An 18,341-nucleotide genomic window follows, 5' to 3' on the forward strand; every position below is an offset into this window, starting at 1 on the left:
CCATACCATACCATACCATACCATACCATACCATACCATACCATACCATACCTTGTTTCTTATGTATTTTATGGCAAGCAGGTGATTTAAAGCACATTACCAAGGCTGCTCCCTCTGTCTCTAGCCATATCAAACGTATAATCTGTGTTTTTCCTTTAATCAGGATCCAACCAGTGCTAGAACTATCTTGTCAAAATTGTATTTTGAGAAAAGTGAAAGTGAATTTCTTATGAAATTATTACTTTAAAAATTGGATCTTCAGTTTCTGGGATTTGAAAATTTTCCACACTTACTGAAAAACTTCCTGTGCCTCAGAACACCATCCTTAACACATTGTACCTTAGCCACATAGTCCCAACACCACAAAATTTAATATGGGTATTAGGAGACAAGAAGCGTTTTTTAAAGCCTGTTCTGAAATGCGTTCTCTATTAACACTGACAGTTTTGCAGATTAATCTGTTTAAAGATTAGAACTAAGCAATGCAGTGCCCACCCCATCATGGAACATCCTCCAAATGGTGCATTCAGCAAGGATCTCTTCATGGCATGAGGTACCTCTGCACCAGTTCTGGTCTGCCCAGTCCCAGGGCAGCCCAGTATTTGGACATCAAAAAACCCCTCCTTTTACTTAATATTCTCTCCATTAATTCCCTTTTAGCCATGCTTGGCAAGGATTAGGTCGCCTACATCTGTCACCAGCTTTTGCTAGCCACTGAAGCTGTTCCTTCACGTAGGTCCCCAGCACTGTGGGGGTGGCCAAGGGTGTTTAGAAAGGGGGCACAGGCAAGACTTAGGATCTTGATTACTTTGGGTGAGAGGATGTATAATGGGAAGATTTTATAAACAGGAGGAAGCAAACATGGACCTGGTACTCTTTGGGGCAAAAAGAGAAAAATATTTTATTGAGGAATTATTTCACGAGTCTCACTTTTTCACCAGTCAAGCAAAACACTAATCTGTACCTACTCAAACTAATTAAGTTGAAAAAAATTTTAGAGAAAATAAGCTTGGCAAAAACATAACTTTGAAACCATCTTCTCTGACTGCATACGCTATTATTCCAGACATTTGTACCTTGAAAGAAACAACCTAAAACCTTGAGAATTCATTTTTCCTAGTGGAGGAATACACTGTGTTGCTCTTCTTTAAGGCTATTTTCAAGATCCTTACAGTAGGAGTAAATTTCCTTATCTTTCACAACAGTCAGAGGCAGCTTCACTGCTGGTGTCTGGTAGGCAAATTTGTCTCTACTAAAGACTCTGGCATTTCATTAACGTACACCAGGTTTGAATTTGGCTCAGGTAATCAATTCTGACAAGATCCAGACATATATAGAAAGATGCATGCTGACTCTCATTTCATTCCAATCTAAGGAGCATTTTTTTCCAGTAGTAATCCCAGTGATTTTAGAAACAGTTTGAGAAGTTACCTATTATTCATCCCCAAAGGAACTTGGCTCCTGTGGTTATATGTATTATCAAAATAATGTAAGATCCCAAACTAGGTGCATTTGATTAGAGTTCAAATATGAAATTATTTAGTGAAAATAAACAATTTTGTAATAAGAAGAAAAAGTTTGTGCATAGCTTTACTAAGTATTCAGCTAGTGATTTAATCCAATGTATGTATGTGATACACTTAGTGTAAGCCTATTGGGTTTGCGTGGCAAGATTTTGGTAGCAGGGTAGTTTCAGTGAGAAGCTGCCAGAAGATTCTCCCTTTCTCCCATGTTCAATGCTAGATGAATCCAAGATGGATGTGCTTCTGGCCAAAGTTGAGCCCATCACTGGTGATGGTGGTGCCTCTGGGATAGCAGATTTAAGAAGGGGGAAAGAAGTTACTGCTCAGGATCAATTTCAGACAGGGTACAGGGGAGAAAATATATGTGAGCAACACAACTCTGCAGCCAGGTCAGTGGAGCAGGAGGGGGAGGAGATGTTCCAGGTGCCAGAGCAGAGACTCCTCTGCAGCCGGTGAGGAAGACCATGGTATGGCAGACTGTCCCCCTGCAGCCCATGGAGGTCCATGGTGGAGTAGAGATCCACATGCACCCCTCAGTAACTCCACACTGGAACAGGTGGATGCATGAAGGAGGCTGTGACCCACTGGGAATCCTGCACTGGACCAGGCTCCTGGCAAGACCTGTGGTCTTGCGAAGAGAGGAGTCCAAGCTGGAGCAAGTTTGCTGGCAGGAGTTACGACTCCATGGAGGACCCATGCTGGAGCAGTCTATTCCTGAGGAACTGCACCCCGTGGAAGGGACCCATGCTGGAGCAGCTCATGAAGAACTGCATGACTCCAGTGGGAAGGAGTCATCTTGTAGACATGTCTCCAACAGTCATGTTGGAGAACTGTCTCCCATGGGTGGAACTCCATGGTGGAACAGGGGAAGAGTGTGAGGAGTCCTCCCCCTGAGGAGAAAGCAGTGGCAGAGACAATGTGAGGAACTGACTGCAGCCCCCATTCCCCATTCCCTTGCGCCATGTGGGGGTAGAGATAGAGAATTTGGGAGTGAAGTTGAACCTGGGAAAAAGGGAGGAGTGGGAGGAAGCTGTTTTTAAGATTTGATTTTATTTCTGATTATTCTGCTCTGTTTTGATGGGTAATAAACTAATTGCCCCAAGTCGAGTCTATTTTGCCCATGATGGTAACTGGTGAGTGATCTCTCCCTGTCCTTATCTTGACCCATGAGCCTTTCCTTCTCTCTCCTCTCCCCAGCTGAGGAGTGGCGTGATAGAGCAGCTTTGTTGGCATCCAGCCAGGATTAACGCACCAGAGTACCAGAAGGAAAATGCTTATTCCCTTTCCTTTTCTTTTCTTTTTTTTTAAATGCAACTCTGGCCCTCTTTGATACATATGTTGCTTCTATTCTATGCCTTTTGTGTCAACTCTTGTGTGCTGCTACTGTCACCTTATAAAAGAAAACAATGGGGAAATAGGAACTAGTGATCAAAGAAAAGTATGACATAAACCTTGATATATACTTCTTTGAAAAGCTATCTGAAAAATATTAAATATTTACTTGCTTTTGGGGTGTTTTGGTGAAATTCAGTTTTAAGGATCATATTCTGAGAAATGAAATCCCATCATAGAAACAGATAGACCATAAAGTATCACACAGGATAGGTGTGTATCCTGACAAGGCTTAGTGAAATACTGGGGAATACTAGTGTTTTTGTAAGCATTTTATAATGCATCTGTAAGAGTTTTGTCAGTATTAAAGCATGTAAACCTGCTTTTTTAGAGAATTAGCAGGGAATATGCTGAGAACAGTTTGTTCATGGCTGTGGAATTCAGTTTCATTGTTTGCAGATCTCTGTTGTGCTCTTTGATTTCATGTCAACTTCTACCTCATGTTCTGTGAATTCTTCACAAACGTTGCTGATTAAATAATGGGGGTATCTGTGAACTTGCTTTTCAGTTTCAAGTCAGGTTTTGAGGTCCATGTGTTTCACAGTCTGTTGACTCCTTGTGTACTCAACCGATGGGGAAGTGAGACTTTATTGTGAAAACTATTATTTTCTGTCTCTGCACTATACTTTTGGCATTGAAGGAAAGGCAGGCTGACCCAGCCCTGCCTTACTGGTATTATCAGCATGAGTGGGCTTGCACAGGCTGTGGATTTTTTTTTTTTTTTTTTTTTAATCTCTACCTACTAAACATACATAGGATGAAAAAACTTTACAGAGGTAACAAGAAACTAACTCTCTTCCTTTCTTCTCTCTGTAGTTTGTTGCTCAGCCCAACTGCCAGCAGCTGCTCGCATCCCGCTGGTACGACGAGTTCCCCGGATGGCGGAGGCGACACTGGGCAGTGAAGATGCTGACATGTGTTGTGATAGGACTCCTTTTCCCAGTCTTCTCTGTGTGCTACCTGATAGCTCCCAAAAGCCCATTGGGGCTGTTCATCAGAAAGCCATTTATCAAATTTATCTGCCATACTGCATCGTACTTGACTTTTCTGTTCCTGCTGTTGCTTGCCTCTCAGCACATCGACAGGTCAGACCTCAGCATGCAGGGACCCCCACCAACCATCGTCGAGTGGATGATATTACCGTGGGTCCTGGGTAAATGTATTACTAAAGAAAATACAGTGAAAAGTATTTTTGACCCCTGTGGTTTTGCCAAGCATTCCTGAGGCAGGATACAACAGAGTTTGGTAATAAATTATTGACCTGCTGAAGCAGGCAAATGGTCCATCTCCTCCAGTGCTCAGCAAGAGTAGTTGACAACGTAGGCAAACAGTAGAGTTTGAAAATCCAGAGTGTCACCATCTGATAGATTAAAGTGAGGAAAAACAAAAGATATCAAGGGTTCCTTCCTATGACTATGCAGTGCCCTGAAACATATATATAGTTTTTCTTTTTAATATTGATCTTCTCCAGACCAGAAATTGTTCTGGTTCTTGTAAGTTTCCATATTTTTAACTTGCTAGTCTACTTTATAAGAGGATCCCTTTGCCACAATAATTATTTTTCATGTATGGAAATGAGCCATAATGTAATTTCTGTAGTGTTATTACTAACCTTAGTTACCTACAGTATGCTTCTTTCTAAATGACAGACCCACATATTGCAAATAGTGATGATCAGCATTGTCAAGTGAGTATTTTTATTAAAATACGCGCACAGAGTATTTTTTTGGTGCGAGACCAGTGATGAGGACTTGTCACTCAATTCAAACCAAATATCCTGTATCAGAAGGAATAAGAAAATTCCCTAGCATTTTTAAAATGGAAAAAAAAAAATACCACTCTGTCCTCATAGTTTAAAATAAAAAATTCAGTCTGGAATTATTAAAAGTCTACTTTGTGTGGGCCATGTCATCCTTAAACATGATTCTTCCATCCTGTGATCCTAGGATTATCCGAGGTGCTCCCTAACTTTGTCTGTCTACCCTGCCAGATGGTAATTTCTCTCAGTGTGCTGTGGTCTCTCCCCTTTTTCTTATTGTAAGAATCAACACAATTTGGACCAGGTCAGGGCAAATATATTTGTCTAAAATAAAAGTACAGAAGAAGGGACTTAGTAGTCTTGACTGCAAGAATTTAGGTTTGATATATTCATTAAAATTGTCATCACATAGGTTCCTGCACAAAATTTCAGAAATTTTGGTGGGATTTTGATACTGTTACTTCTTCCGGAGCTTCCCATTAAGATACTGTGTATCTTCCCTTTTTCCCAAACTTGTGGGTTTCTTTAGAGCAATAAAACTGTCAAGGCTTTTGGCCCCATTGATCCCATGTAATTTACAATACAGTGTTGAATTCATAATACACTAGTTGGCTGTGCCTGATATTTCGGAGAACAATAATTCAGTGGCTTTTCCTCTATATGTACCTTGGTAGAGCGCTGTGGGAAGCGGGAGGCAGGTGTACATATGTTTTTCACTTAGAAAAACAAGTGTGCATACTGAAAACCCTGTGTACACTTACTAGTCAGGCACCAGTCAGAAGGACCTGCCTTCCACAGGTGAACTGCATTTTGGGATTTCTCCCATGGTAGCACAGCAGTCCTCACCACCAGCCTTCACTGTGAGGTGTGTTGTCCTTGGCTGGGTAAATACTTCTACTACATTAAAAAAGACAATATCCAAGATTATTGCAAAGAAATTATTCAGTCTGGGAGGTTGTCTAGACTGATATTTCTTACAGACAAGTAAGTAACTTCAGTAAGCAAGTTTCACATTTAAATATTAAAAGAAAAATTTCCTCCAGTTAATTTTCCCAGTTTTGTACCTTCAAGAAATGAGAAACCAATATAAAAGTTATTAGCTTAATATATTACTTCCTTAGAAATAAGTGCTGTAATACTGAGGAGAAGTAGGAGGCTCTTCTGTGCTGTGCCATGCCCAGAGGAGATGTTAGTATCTTTTCTGTCTGGCCTTCCAAAATAGCAGGTGGTCAGTATCTATTCGGCTTTCACAGTATCCGGAGGCTAAAGGATAATAAGAACAAATGCATAGCTGACACAAAGACCTTGACATGCCAAAGTGGATTTTATCATTAACCTGTCTTTTAACAGAGCTGAGAGAAAGAGGCACAATTTGAGAAGGGCAAGAGCTAGTTTCTGGTAAAGGCAATTCAAAAATTGTAGTGACTAGCTCCTCTCCAGAAAACACTCAGTGGGAAGAACCTCTATTGCCTTCAACCCCTGACATAGTTGTTTACTTAGGAAGATGTTTAAGTAACTCAGCATCCCAAAGCACTTGTTTGAAGAAGCTGTTAATCCTGAGAGTTATGGTGATCAAGATGACTATCATTTCTAAAGGCAACATTAATATTTTTGGTATAGACTCATATGGCCAGATTATGTCTGTGCTGAGCAAACCCTTCATCTGCAAGCAGTATAGGTCAAGTCAAGGGAGCCACTTCCATAAACAAAAATTCATGAGCATGGATGAAGATCAGTATTCTGATACCATGTGGTTAAATAGTTTGTAATTAATCTAGACTCTGCTGTTCAGGAAAACTGTGCCTTCCAAAATCTCTTTCATCCGAAATGATGTATTTTACACACTGATCTCTAGTGTTTTCTAACTAGCAGTTTCCTGTTGCAGTTTCACATTTTCTGTGTTCAGCCTTCAGATTTTGGTTGCTGGAGTGTCTTAGCCCACCCAAATAATGAGGCCTCAGACTCACCCATTGTAATCTCAGGCAATTCATTAGGTACCTAATTTCCCCCTACCAATGAAGGAGACACACATCTCCACAGGACATTTCAGCTCACAGCATGTGATGAACGTGTCTATTTCAGCTTTTTTGTTTGTATATTCAGGTCTTTTTCATGCTGTGTTTTTTTGTTCCATTGTTTTTTGTTGAGGGGGTTGGTTTTGTTCATTTTGTTTTGGTGGATTTTTGGTTGTTCAGTTTTTTCAGTGTTTTTTGGTAGTGGTGGTTGTTTTTCTAAAGGAATGAATCTCAGCCAAACCCTGCTCTTTTCCTATTCACGTACATACAAACTATAGTCTAGTCATCTTTTAATAAACCTGATATTTTTCTTAAGCCCTTATCAATAAGCTAAGGTTTGTTTCCAGACTGCAATTTAGTTTGTTCTCTCATCTCTTCAAACCATAAAATTATGCAGTATCCTTAAAAAGAGTAAATGAAGCACTCTTCAAGGGAGACTATGTCTGAAGTACACAGAGATATTTTTGCATTTTCTGGATGTAAACAAAAAATTTTTTCATTTGAGTCAAAACTAGTGTGTCTCTAGGGTTTTAGTTCTCTGAAACCTGAAACATGACCAAGTAAATACTTAACTGGGAAAGGATATCCTGGAGCAGCAACAATATGTCAAAACTATTAATATTTTAAACAATAGAATTTTTTTGTTTTCTTTTAATTCAGATAGCTGTGGATGTAGTTTCTATTTTAATACTATCTCTCTTAAAATTAAGAGAGGAAGAAAAGCTCACTGTTTCAGGTTTCTCATCGACGAACTTCAGGACATATTTCATGCAATTTAAGTTTCAAGGCTGTCCATAATGACCTAAGCCCTCCGGTGAGCAAATAGTAATCAGCATTTGCCAACTACTATGTAACAGAAGGCTGAATGTGCATAATTAGCACATATTAAAAGTGTCACTAGAGTAGGAGGCTCAGAGGAAAAACTTGTATTGGGCTACATTTCCATGGAGACTATCGACTTTACATTTTAAAAGTCTCTTGAGGAAACTTCTGCATTAATTTTGTCTTTTACATGATTAGATGATTACACAAGTGGTGCTCCAGTATGTGATTATCCATGGAACAGTAAGTCGGTGTGACAAGGCTGTCATAACCTTAAGAAGTAGTTGTGGAAAAATTTCTCAGTAAGAAGAGTCAGAATCTCCTCTCCTTGCACTTAAAAAAGTAAGAAACAAGCTTTGACTCATGAGGAAAATTAATTGTCTTCTTATTATTAGCTGTTGCTTCACACTACAGAAACATAGGCCTGTTTACTATATTTGAGAATCCCTCACCATTGTAAAATGAACAGGAAAATAAAGAATATCATGTTGGGAAAAAAATCAAGGAAGAACAGCTTTTTCCATCATCATATTCCCCATCCAGTTTCTGAGTATGCTCTGAGCATGATAGCAGTGACTCAGAGGGGAAATCAAATAAGACCCAACTTCAGCCTTGTGTGCCTTGACTGCAGCTCATGTAAGGATTATGTTGATCCCTGTACACTTGTCCTAGCTGTTCTTCTGTCCTAAACCATGGCCTCAAACCTAGCAGTGGCTGTATTGTGTCCTCACAGTGGGCATTTGCTTCACCAGCAAATGCTAAGAAATTCAGAGAAGAAAGGCATCAACCAGAAAAATTAAGTGTTCGGTAACTGACGTTAAAAAGCTCCCTGCCAGATGTTCAGGGTGGCTGCAGCAAAGGACATTTTTTTGGCAATTTCTTTTGATGAGTTTTTCGCTCTTTTATGGTCATATTCAAATGTTCATTTTAATTGCATTGTTCAGAAGAATGCCTGAAGCAGGAATGCAGCTTTACTGGATCTCTTGAACAATGTGTTCCCCATGCTTTCTGTCAGAATGGTTTATGCTATTGGAGTACATGAATCTATAGAGAAGGTGGATGTTTGGGAACTGTGCAAAATTGCAAAGATTTGTCGTTAGCAAACTGCTGGTGGGATGTATGGGAATGTACGGTCTTGTCAGTCCTTAGCAAAATGCACATCCAAACCAATGGCCCAGCAAAACACTTCAGAATAGCTGATCTTAGAGGTGACTACTACAGTGTGCATCATCATCTAAATTAGGTCAGGAAAGTGTTGTGTAAAAAATTAAACACTTAGTATGAACTGACATGTTTCAGGGAGCAGATATGGAGGGCAATATGGCTGGCAAGATGAAACAGTACATAACCAATAGTGACATATATAGCACAGAAGAGGAAAACAACCCCAGAGAAGGCAGGAACACAACTTTGTTTAAGGAAGGATAATGTACATAATGGCCACACAAGGCCATCTAGTCCAAACTACTGCTCAACACAGGCTAACTGCAAAGACAGATCACATTTTTCAGGTTCTTGTGCAGTCAGATCTTTAATTTCTCCAGGGATGAATTTTTCACAGCCTCTCTCTTACAGTGCCTGTGTCTAGCGACTGGTGAACTTTTTTCCTGATACTAGTTGCAATCTCCCATGCCACAGCATGAAACCATTATCTCTTGTCCTTCCAATGTGCACCTCTAGAACAAGTCTGGCTCCAGCTTTTTAGAACTAGCAGTTTCATTAGTGGGTGACAACAGCAATACAGAATCACAGAATATTCTGAGTTGGAAGGGATCCACAAGGACCATCTCTTAAGGCCCATACAGGGATGAAACTTACAACCTTGGCAGTATTAGTACCATGCTCTAACCAACTGAGCTTTGAGACTATTAACCGCCCATTAGTGTTCTCTTCTCTAGCCTGAACAAAATCAGATCCCTCAAACTCTTCTTGTACATCATGTCATCTAGCCCCCATTCAGCTTGATGGCCTTCCACTAGGTTCATTTCAGCCAGTTAATGTCTCTTTTTTATTCATGTATTCCAAAACTGGACTCAGTAATGAAATTATTTATTTAAACATCAGGAGAGCCACTTCTTCTCCTGGATGCCTGTATCTTGCCATAATAGGACCTTTTACTTGATTACTGTTACTCAAGTTGTAAGTATTTAAGATAAATAATTTCTATATAGATTATTTTATTTTATTCTTTGTCTGTTGGTGATGTTGGCTGATATGTGGCTTTTTGTACTTTAAGACTTTATCTAGAATGGTCTTGTTATTTCCAAAATGGAGGCCAAAGAAAAGTGTTCTGTTTTGATTATAATAAAAAAAAGCCAGGTGACTTTTTCCTTCACAAGTACTTTTAGTGACCTGACACAGGACCCAGACACTGTGCACAGTTGTTCCCTTCACAAACAGCCATTTACCCACGGGAAAGCCAGAGGTGTGTGTTTGATTTTGTGCATATTCTCCTGAAATAGTTGTACTCTGTTAACAAAATATGCCCCAGAGAATGGAAGCCTCTGAATTATGCCAGGATGCCTCTTATTACCTTCATATACCTTCAGCAGAGATGAGTTCATCAGCCCGGGTGTAAAACAGAAGAGCTTTTTTAAGCCTTGTCAATACTCACTGAATTCCCTGGAATGACTTTCCTTTCCTTCACTGAGCTTTAGATCATTAGCAGCTTGCCTCACTTTTTGTATCTGTGAAAAACTCTACATCACATAGCAGAGCAAAGTTGAGTTTGTCAGTTAAATGGTTTCACAGCCCAGCAAAAATATGTTCTCCAAGAAACATACTAAAAGGTTGTTGATCTTGGCATGCAGAGATTGACCCCGAGGAACCTCTTGCTTCCCATCACTTAATGGTAAGGAACAAAAATAGCACAGAGCAACCAACCTTTTGTGGAGAAGGTAAAGCCAAAATTAGCCAGGGATCCACAAAACTTTTTGAGGCCAAACATAGTTCAGGATATTGCCTTTCATATCTCTCTGTCCCAAATTTTGGTATTATTTTTCACAGTGAGACTTTAACCATAATTATAATTATAAACAACAAAAGGCAGTGTTCTAGACTGTGGAATTTGTGAATTTCCACAGTTGCTGGAAAATTGTTTTTGCAGTTGCTCAAGTTTCAGTACAACATTGGAATTTAGACAGGCTGTGTCTAAGGTTTTTTTCAGTCTCGTGCAAAAGAAACAAACAACCAAGAAATAACTTCTCTCTGAAATCCATTCAAAGGTGTTTTAGGTTCTAACAGATGTGTTCCTTAAGAGTAAAATTACAGCTCTAGGTAGCTATAAAGGATTAAACAGGATAGATCCAAATGTTTTCTAATCGAAAGTTATCTACCAGCACTAAAAGATACTGTGTTTAACCCAAGCTTTATTCAAAGGAACAGAGAATGTTTGTAAGAGTATTGAACTGCTGCCCTGCTCAGAGTTTCAAGGTTTGCCATCAGAGTCTTAATTTATGAAAATTAAGAAAAGCAGTTTCACATTTTTGAAAAGACGTTTCAGTATCTGATATCCAAAGATTTCAAGACTGAAAATACAGCTTCAAAATCAAAATCTGTAGATAAATATCTAAAATAAAGGCTAATCTTATTAGTGTATATTTATTGATGCATCTACACATTGACCATATGCAGTATGTGATGTCTATTACTAAATTCTTAAGGATTTTTTAAGTGTTACAAGATTTTTAATGAAAGATGTTATTTTTCTAAGAACGTTCTTATTTCAGTGCTTTTTGTTCTTCAGTAAGAGGTATTTTCATTCTGTTGCTTTGAATAAAATTTAATTTTACAATATGTAGGGTTTATTTTATAAGAAACAACTTTTTTCATTAATGTTCAGAAAATTTTCCTGCAAAAAAATTTAGCTCAAAAATTCTTTTTTTTCTCCAAATTCATTTTATCTGATGAATTTTAGTTCCTTTCTTGCTTCAGGCAAACTGGACTTCAATCAAATGGTTGCAGTTGATCAGCTTGCATGTATAGTAATTCACAATGCTTTACAAAACCTCTCTATGGTGTCTGTCATTCCCAGGGCTCCATGTGGTCTGTGGGATTTCTGCCCTGAATTTATCTTAATTTCATCCCATTAAAACCATGGGCATTTAATGAAATTTGTCATCTCAGTCTGTTTCAAAATATCCATGCTGTTATTTCTCTTTTACTGCTCCAATATGTGGGTATAAACAATGCAGCAAGTATTTGAAAGCCTCACCCTCAACTTTCCAATTTAAGTCCTTGATTAATGAGGTGGAAGAGCTGCATAATGTTGATAATTTCCCTGTAAGTGGCAATAAATGATAAGAGCATGGAATGGATAGGTGAGGGTCTAAGAGGCAGGTGTTAAATCTGGCTGGTGTGGAGAGATAGCAAAGACACAGTTGGAGCAAAGAGACAAATTGAAATAGCAAAGAATATCCAGCTAAACTAGTGAAATCTGCCCTGAGTGGAATTATTTCAGCTAAATACAGGCATCTGGAAGTTAGACATCTGTTTTAATTAAGCCTGATCCTCCATGGCTCCCTTTTTAGCCAGTGGGAAGATTGACCCACCTGCAGATGACAGGATTATTGCCTTGGAGATTCTTGTTTCCTCCCAGGGAGGTAAAGAGGGCTTTGGGCAAGCAACTTGTCCCCTGCCTGTTTAAAGGTTCTTGCTTTTAGATCTACTCCCTGTCTTTCACTGGTTTCTCTTAGCAGTTTTTCCCCAATACCTGTGTGCAGGCTGGCAGTGTCCCCTCTGTTTTGTTGAGATGTCACCTTTCTTGCTTCTGAATATGTAGCTCTGACATGAGCTCTGTCAGTTTGCAGCAATGTTGCTGCTTTGGCACATTAATAATCCGGCAGTGCCTGGACTCTGGATCTCTTTCCTACCTGTAGCAGTGCCTCTATTAGACAGTCTTGTCGCTGCGTGTCTTCTCTTCTGTCATGCAGGTTGTGTTTGGAAATGCCTGAATGACCTCCTTGCATAATCAAATCAGGTAGTATCCAGCTATCCATAAATCTTCCAAGTAGAAAAGTGTACAAGGTCACAGAGATAATGCTGCTCTGATCTCTGGATGTATTTTTCTTCAAAAAACAAAGCAAGCAAAACAAAACAAAACAAAAACCACAAAAACCAACAACCAAAAAAACCCAAAATGAAACAAAACAAAACCAACCAAAAACCACATAGACTTTCCAAGTCTTTTCCTGATTCTCCCAGTAACTGTAACAGAACAAAATTGGCATGTTTTGTCAGATCCTGTGGAGGTAAGAGTGGTCTGACTTCTTCCCCCCCAGACATTTCCTTCTTGTAAAAAGATAGTTCTGATCTACAACAAAATTTCAAGGCCTCTGGCTGCGTGAGCATAAATTAAGCCTAAACAGCACAGCCGGGAATCCCTGAGGTTTGTTGTTCAGAATACCTTCATTGCATAAGCTCACCAGGACTTAGAGACATCTTCAGCCTTGCATAAAGGCTCTGGGATTTCAGGGTACACTTTTCTAGGATAGCCCTTCAGGCGCACTTGGGAGGATTTACAGAACTCCAGAGGGTCCGGTTCTTCCAGCATTCATTGCCCCACCTGAGCCCCTTTAAGGATCCCTAGCCATGGAGACCTGGTAGCTGCAAAGACTCCGATCTCAGCTATCATGGTGAGATTGCCCTGGAGTCGTGAATTTGGGCAATCAACCTTAGGACTTGGTACCAAGATTTGCTTTCAAAAATACATGTAGGGGAAGTTCTCCTGTGCATACATGGAATGTGTGTCTTTCACAAATGTAGTATCCATCCATCCATCCATCCATCCCTCCATCAACATAGCTTCAAGTTGTCTGGAGTGACGTAGGATCTCAGAAACTGTATTTATGTATTGAGTTTGGACTTATATGCTTTGGCTGGCAAGAAGAGTAAACTATCACATCTCCATCACAGCCAGCAAAATTATGGGATTTTCACTTCTCCATTACAATTTGAAAAAAACATGCATCAGGATGTACATAAAAGTTGTCTTGAACAAAGAAAATAATTAGAACTACCACCTTAAAGATGTCAAAGTATACTCAGAACTTTCAGCTTCCAAATGACTTCCAAATTTCTGGTAGCTTGGATTAGTTGTGTTTCTAATTCAAAATGATCGAATTTACAACGGCCATATACTCTCTTCCACTATTCTATAATAGGTCAGTATTTCTCTGTTAATGTCAACTTTAAAATTACATTTCACTTTCTGAAGCTCAGGAAGTGCTTGGGGAAACAATCTGGCTTTTCACTCACAAAACAGATCAAATGCAGCAGCATTAGTCAGCATTTCTTTTTCAATCTGTACATAATCCTATTATATTTTAGGCAGTGCTGTCAAAGCATATAATGCTGAGCAACAGTCTTACAGAGAACAGCCCTGTTGCAGTCTATGTCAGTTCACGTCTTTGGCTGGTTATGAACCATAGAAGATCTCAGCAGAAGGCTTTAATTAACTTAAAGGCTCTTGTTTAAGCATTCTTCTTATTTTTCATCCCAACCTATTACTGCTCTCTTTTCAAACCATATTTTAAAGAGAATCCTTAACTCTGACAAGTTACAAAAAAGTTTATTTCATTCTATGAATGTGTGTATTGATTTCTGCAAAGCCTTTTTATTTGGGCATCTTCCATCAATGCAACTGTTTGCTTTCTGTGCCATAGCAGTCTTGCCAATGTCACGATCCTGCAACTTTTAAGTGAAAATTTATTAAATGATAAAGAGCAAGGCACTGGTCTGTGACACTGAGGCTTAGGAGCCATATCTGTATTACACAAACTTTGGCTCTGAGCCTGGATCCAGGTCCTCTCCTGCAGCACAGTGGTGATTTTTATCTGCTATAATGCAAGTGGAGCAGGGGTGATTCAGAGCAGTGTCTGAAATGTGAATGGGATATAGCAGCACACGAAACAGCTGCTTTTATGGTTAGGGCTTAAGTAGTTATTCCTGAAAGGTAGTGGAAGAACAAGCAGGGACATTTGCAAGTTCACGGGCTGTGTGATGAAGGATAGAGAGGACTGTGGCGAGAAGGGGGAGGCAGATCTGTTGTCACCATGTTCATACTGCAGTGTCACGAGTTACCAGGTCTTTGAAGAGTAAGTGGTTAAGTCATTTCACAGGCTGCAATGGGCAGGCATCTAGGAACCTGCCCTGGTAGCCTTGTGAAGGTGTGTTGCCTTTGTGGTGGCACTTGGGCAGCTAACAGCAGCATAGTCGTGTGTGCTGTTAGTGGATGTTGAGCCCTGCCGTGCGATCATGTCCAGCTGTTCTCCCACTGTTACTCAGCACAATTGATTGCACCTTTCAAATAAGTGTTCACTTTGTAACAGTGCTGCATTTTCTGTGTTAGTTTTATCTGATACACTACAGATAGAGTTGCAATCTGCCTGTCTTGGCTGTTGTAGGCAGTAAAATGGGCCTATCCCACTTTGCTGTCTGCATGTTTCCAGCATGGTCCTTCCTCAGAGTGTGTTGCCCCAGGTCTGCAGAATGCTGAAATGGTGATGGCAGCATGACTGAAAATTAATCCTATGAAAATAAAAATTGCTGGATCAATCAGATCATTCAGATACTCCCGAGGCTTGTGATTATTGGTGATGACACACAGAAACAAGATGGGACCCTGTGTCTGAAGTTTGAGGGTAAAGTTAGTGAGGAAGACAACGTTTCCTTTTGAAAGCAACCAAGGGACAGAAAGACCAAACCAATACACTACAAAATTAAACTATAATAACTCAAAAACCTACCTGGCACAAACAAGAGTAGACCAGAAATTACTTCTTAGGGTTCATGTCTGATAAAAATCACACATTTTCCATCCAGTCAGCCAGAAGACCATTGAGAAAAAATGTTAAGTTTTAAGGAGAATTAAGTTCATACTAAGGAAATGCAGAACCATATAGGCCCCTGCAGAAGATCTGTTTAACATTCTAAAAGACCAGGTGAAGAAAAGCCATGCTGAATTAACTGTGTCTCCACACCAATATGTGAGATTTGCCTTATTTTTGGAATTTTGCCCTTCTAATGAGCACAAAGAAATTCCTATAAGAAAATAATTAACTGTGAAAAATTAAAAGCTGTAATGGTATTGTTATCAAAAATCTCCATAGATAATGCGAAATATGCATCTAAATATTCCATGTTGTCTTATTAACGTATTACACAGTAATGTGGAGTACCTTCTTCAGAGTGGTATTAATTTTTATAGCATTAAAGAGTCTACCCACAGTTGTCTCTGAAGCTGTTAAACCAAGTTCATGTCAGACAACTTGCAAGATTTCCCACTTGGATTGAATATTTCTGTTTCACTGTGTCTAGCACAATATGTGCTCTGCACACCTGAAAACAGTTTCAATTCCTTCATGTCCCAAAGGAAGGTATCAACAAAAACTTTCTTCTGGAGACACTACTCTTTCATATGGAAAAGGGAGACTTTAGTTCAGCATTGACAATAACAATAGAAATTCTCTTCCTTATTGTGTGGGTTCCAATCAAAATAAATTGTGTTGGATTGACTTCTGCAGTCATAAATTTTCCAGTTTGAAATACATTGCATCAGTTGCCAAGGACTGAGTTGGCATTGGTAACTTATTTTAAGACCCTTTTTATACTTTTTAGGATACAATGAGAAAGAGATTGAAGAGAACCAAAGAAACTGTCCTTATACAAGCAGATTACTTTTTTTTTTTTTTTAGCAGGTTTTGTGTGACAAATTAATTCCGGAAACATTAGCGTAAAGATGAAATTTCACCTACCTAGATGTGTAATTTAGAGCACTTAGCCACTTTCCCTTTACACTTGATGTGAGGAGAATCAATCTATCATGAGATAAGTGTCTAGAATAGTCACAGCCTTTCTTACTTAATATTCATACCTAATGAATTGTGTTCTATTTACAGGTTTTATCTGGGGTGAAATTAAACAGATGTGGGATGGTGGACTGCAGGACTACATTCATGACTGGTGGAACCTCATGGATTTTGTAATGAATTCCTTGTATTTGGCAACAATCTCTTTGAAAATTGTTGCATTTTCAAAGGTAAACTTTAAAAAAAAAAAGAGCAAAAGTTTTAAGATCAATTGAATAAGGCTTCTTCAATCTTTCTTTTGTGTTTGGAGGTCCTGAGGCTTAGCAATGCAAGAGATGTATGATGTGCTCTGTGAATCTTCTGCAGCAGTGACAGGAAGCTAGACAAGCATAAGAGCAAACAAAACATTGTGGTTTATGCTTTTTTCTTCTTGGCCCATGCAATCTTTTCTTATTTTGTCCTGAACTGTCATACTGTTAATTTCTTGAAAAACTAAAATTGCCTGTAATATTTTATAATGTTTGCATAAAATTATGGTTTTTTTGACTTTTTTTCTTTGACTTTTTTTCAGTGACAAATTATTGCCCCTAAGACAATTTTACACAACTTTCAGACAGGTCTACTGGCAAAATACTTAGTCAAAATCGGTGGGGGGAACTAAAGAGCAAGATTTTAATTTCTTTTGAAAATTTATGATAAGTGCAACATGAAAAACTAAAATTGAAGGGGATAAAATGGTCACTCGAGGCTGGGTATGTTCATTTTTTCATTCTTCTCATGGACTTGTTGTGAATAGTCTTTTATTTCTGCTGTTTTAAGTATCTTCCAGCAGAACAAACCTTCTTTCCAAAGGCATAGACCATGTTGTGTGAACATTTTGTGTATATTCAACATGAATATGTAATGTGATAGAAATTCCTCATAAATGAGATATTTTGAGCAAAAAATGTGAAAGGAAATTAAAGCATTTTTTAGCATTTGTCATAGAGTTCTTATCACATCCAAGTAAAGATAAGCCCATTTTTACTGGCCGCTGGGATCTGCATTGTACTTCAGCTTTTTCAAGTTCCCTGCCACCAGCAATAATTTATAGTTGCAATAATACTACCCTGTATGCATGGAAGAAGAGTCTCTCCTCTGCTAAGATACTTTTGACTGGGATAAGGAGAGAGCTGTCAAGTAGCCAGTTATGGCTTTCCCTCCTCAAGCAGCAGCTGTTCTCATTGCAGTCCTGCCACAGGCTTAGAGGAACTTAGGGACTCTAATTTATATCATCTTGTGTCTGTTCACAAAGGTCCATGTGTCAGCTGGTCAGGAACAGGGATGAACAAAGACCTGGGATGTGTTGACACACCAGCTGTCTCCTTTGACAAAAGGTTTCTGACGTGCTGAGCCTCTGGCTGCAAACCTTTGGAAGTCTTCTCACTCAAAGAAATTTGGAGCCTGAAAGAGAAAGGTGCTCCAAAGTGTGGTGAACTGTCATTTAAAAGCTAATGAAATGCCTTTTTACGCACAAAGATGCCTTATCATAAAGTGACTAGAAAATAAGTAGTCGTTTCACTGTCCCTTGTAACAAAGCAAACAGTTCATTGAAAATGGATGTTTCCAAAGTATTGGAGATGGCCAATTATTCACTTCAGAATAATATTAATTAGAAGACATTATAATCCTTTCATCTCCCAAACAGCTTCTGTTTACAGTAATGGGATTCCAAGGTGACAGTATCTGGGATAATGGGCATCCATTACTCTCCAAATTAGTGCTTACATTTTAATGATAATGAATACAGTGCTTAAAAAAGCTGTACTAGTCAACTGGAACACATGATGAAGTAATGAACAGAGGAATACAAGTGTGATTTAATACCCAGCCACATTCCTTCAAATGCCTACAACAGAGTTCCTTGCCACTATGCCAGATGAGATTGAGAGGATGCCAAACGTAACCAGTATGTTTTGATATAAAGCTTTAATTCTCTTTTCCTGAGCATTGCAAGACAGGTTTTTCTAAGTTACAGCTGTTC

At 39.0% G+C, this 18,341-nt stretch overlaps 1 protein-coding gene across 4 annotated transcripts in view; it reads left to right on the top strand.

The window, feature by feature from the left end:
- TRPC4 (transient receptor potential cation channel subfamily C member 4) overlaps positions 1-18,341 on the top strand; it is a 132,226-nt gene that overhangs the window by 91,963 nt on the left and 21,922 nt on the right. For 3 of the 4 annotated variants that reach the window (XM_042014227.1, XM_042014226.1, XM_042014228.1), the window contains 2 exons: positions 3,732-4,068; positions 16,409-16,548. In XM_042014227.1, the coding sequence (XP_041870161.1) occupies positions 3,732-4,068; positions 16,409-16,548 (477 nt within the window). Of the gene's footprint in view, positions 1-3,731; positions 4,069-16,408; positions 16,549-18,341 lie in introns of those variants that run through there. The other variant, XM_042014229.1, reaches the window with a different exon arrangement.

The sequence above is a fragment of the Corvus kubaryi genome, unplaced genomic scaffold (genome assembly GCF_017639235.1).
Source record: "Corvus kubaryi isolate FWS band 111438036 unplaced genomic scaffold, C.kubaryi_AGA036_p1.0 split1-65, whole genome shotgun sequence".
Classification (NCBI taxonomy): domain Eukaryota; kingdom Metazoa; phylum Chordata; class Aves; order Passeriformes; family Corvidae; genus Corvus; species Corvus kubaryi.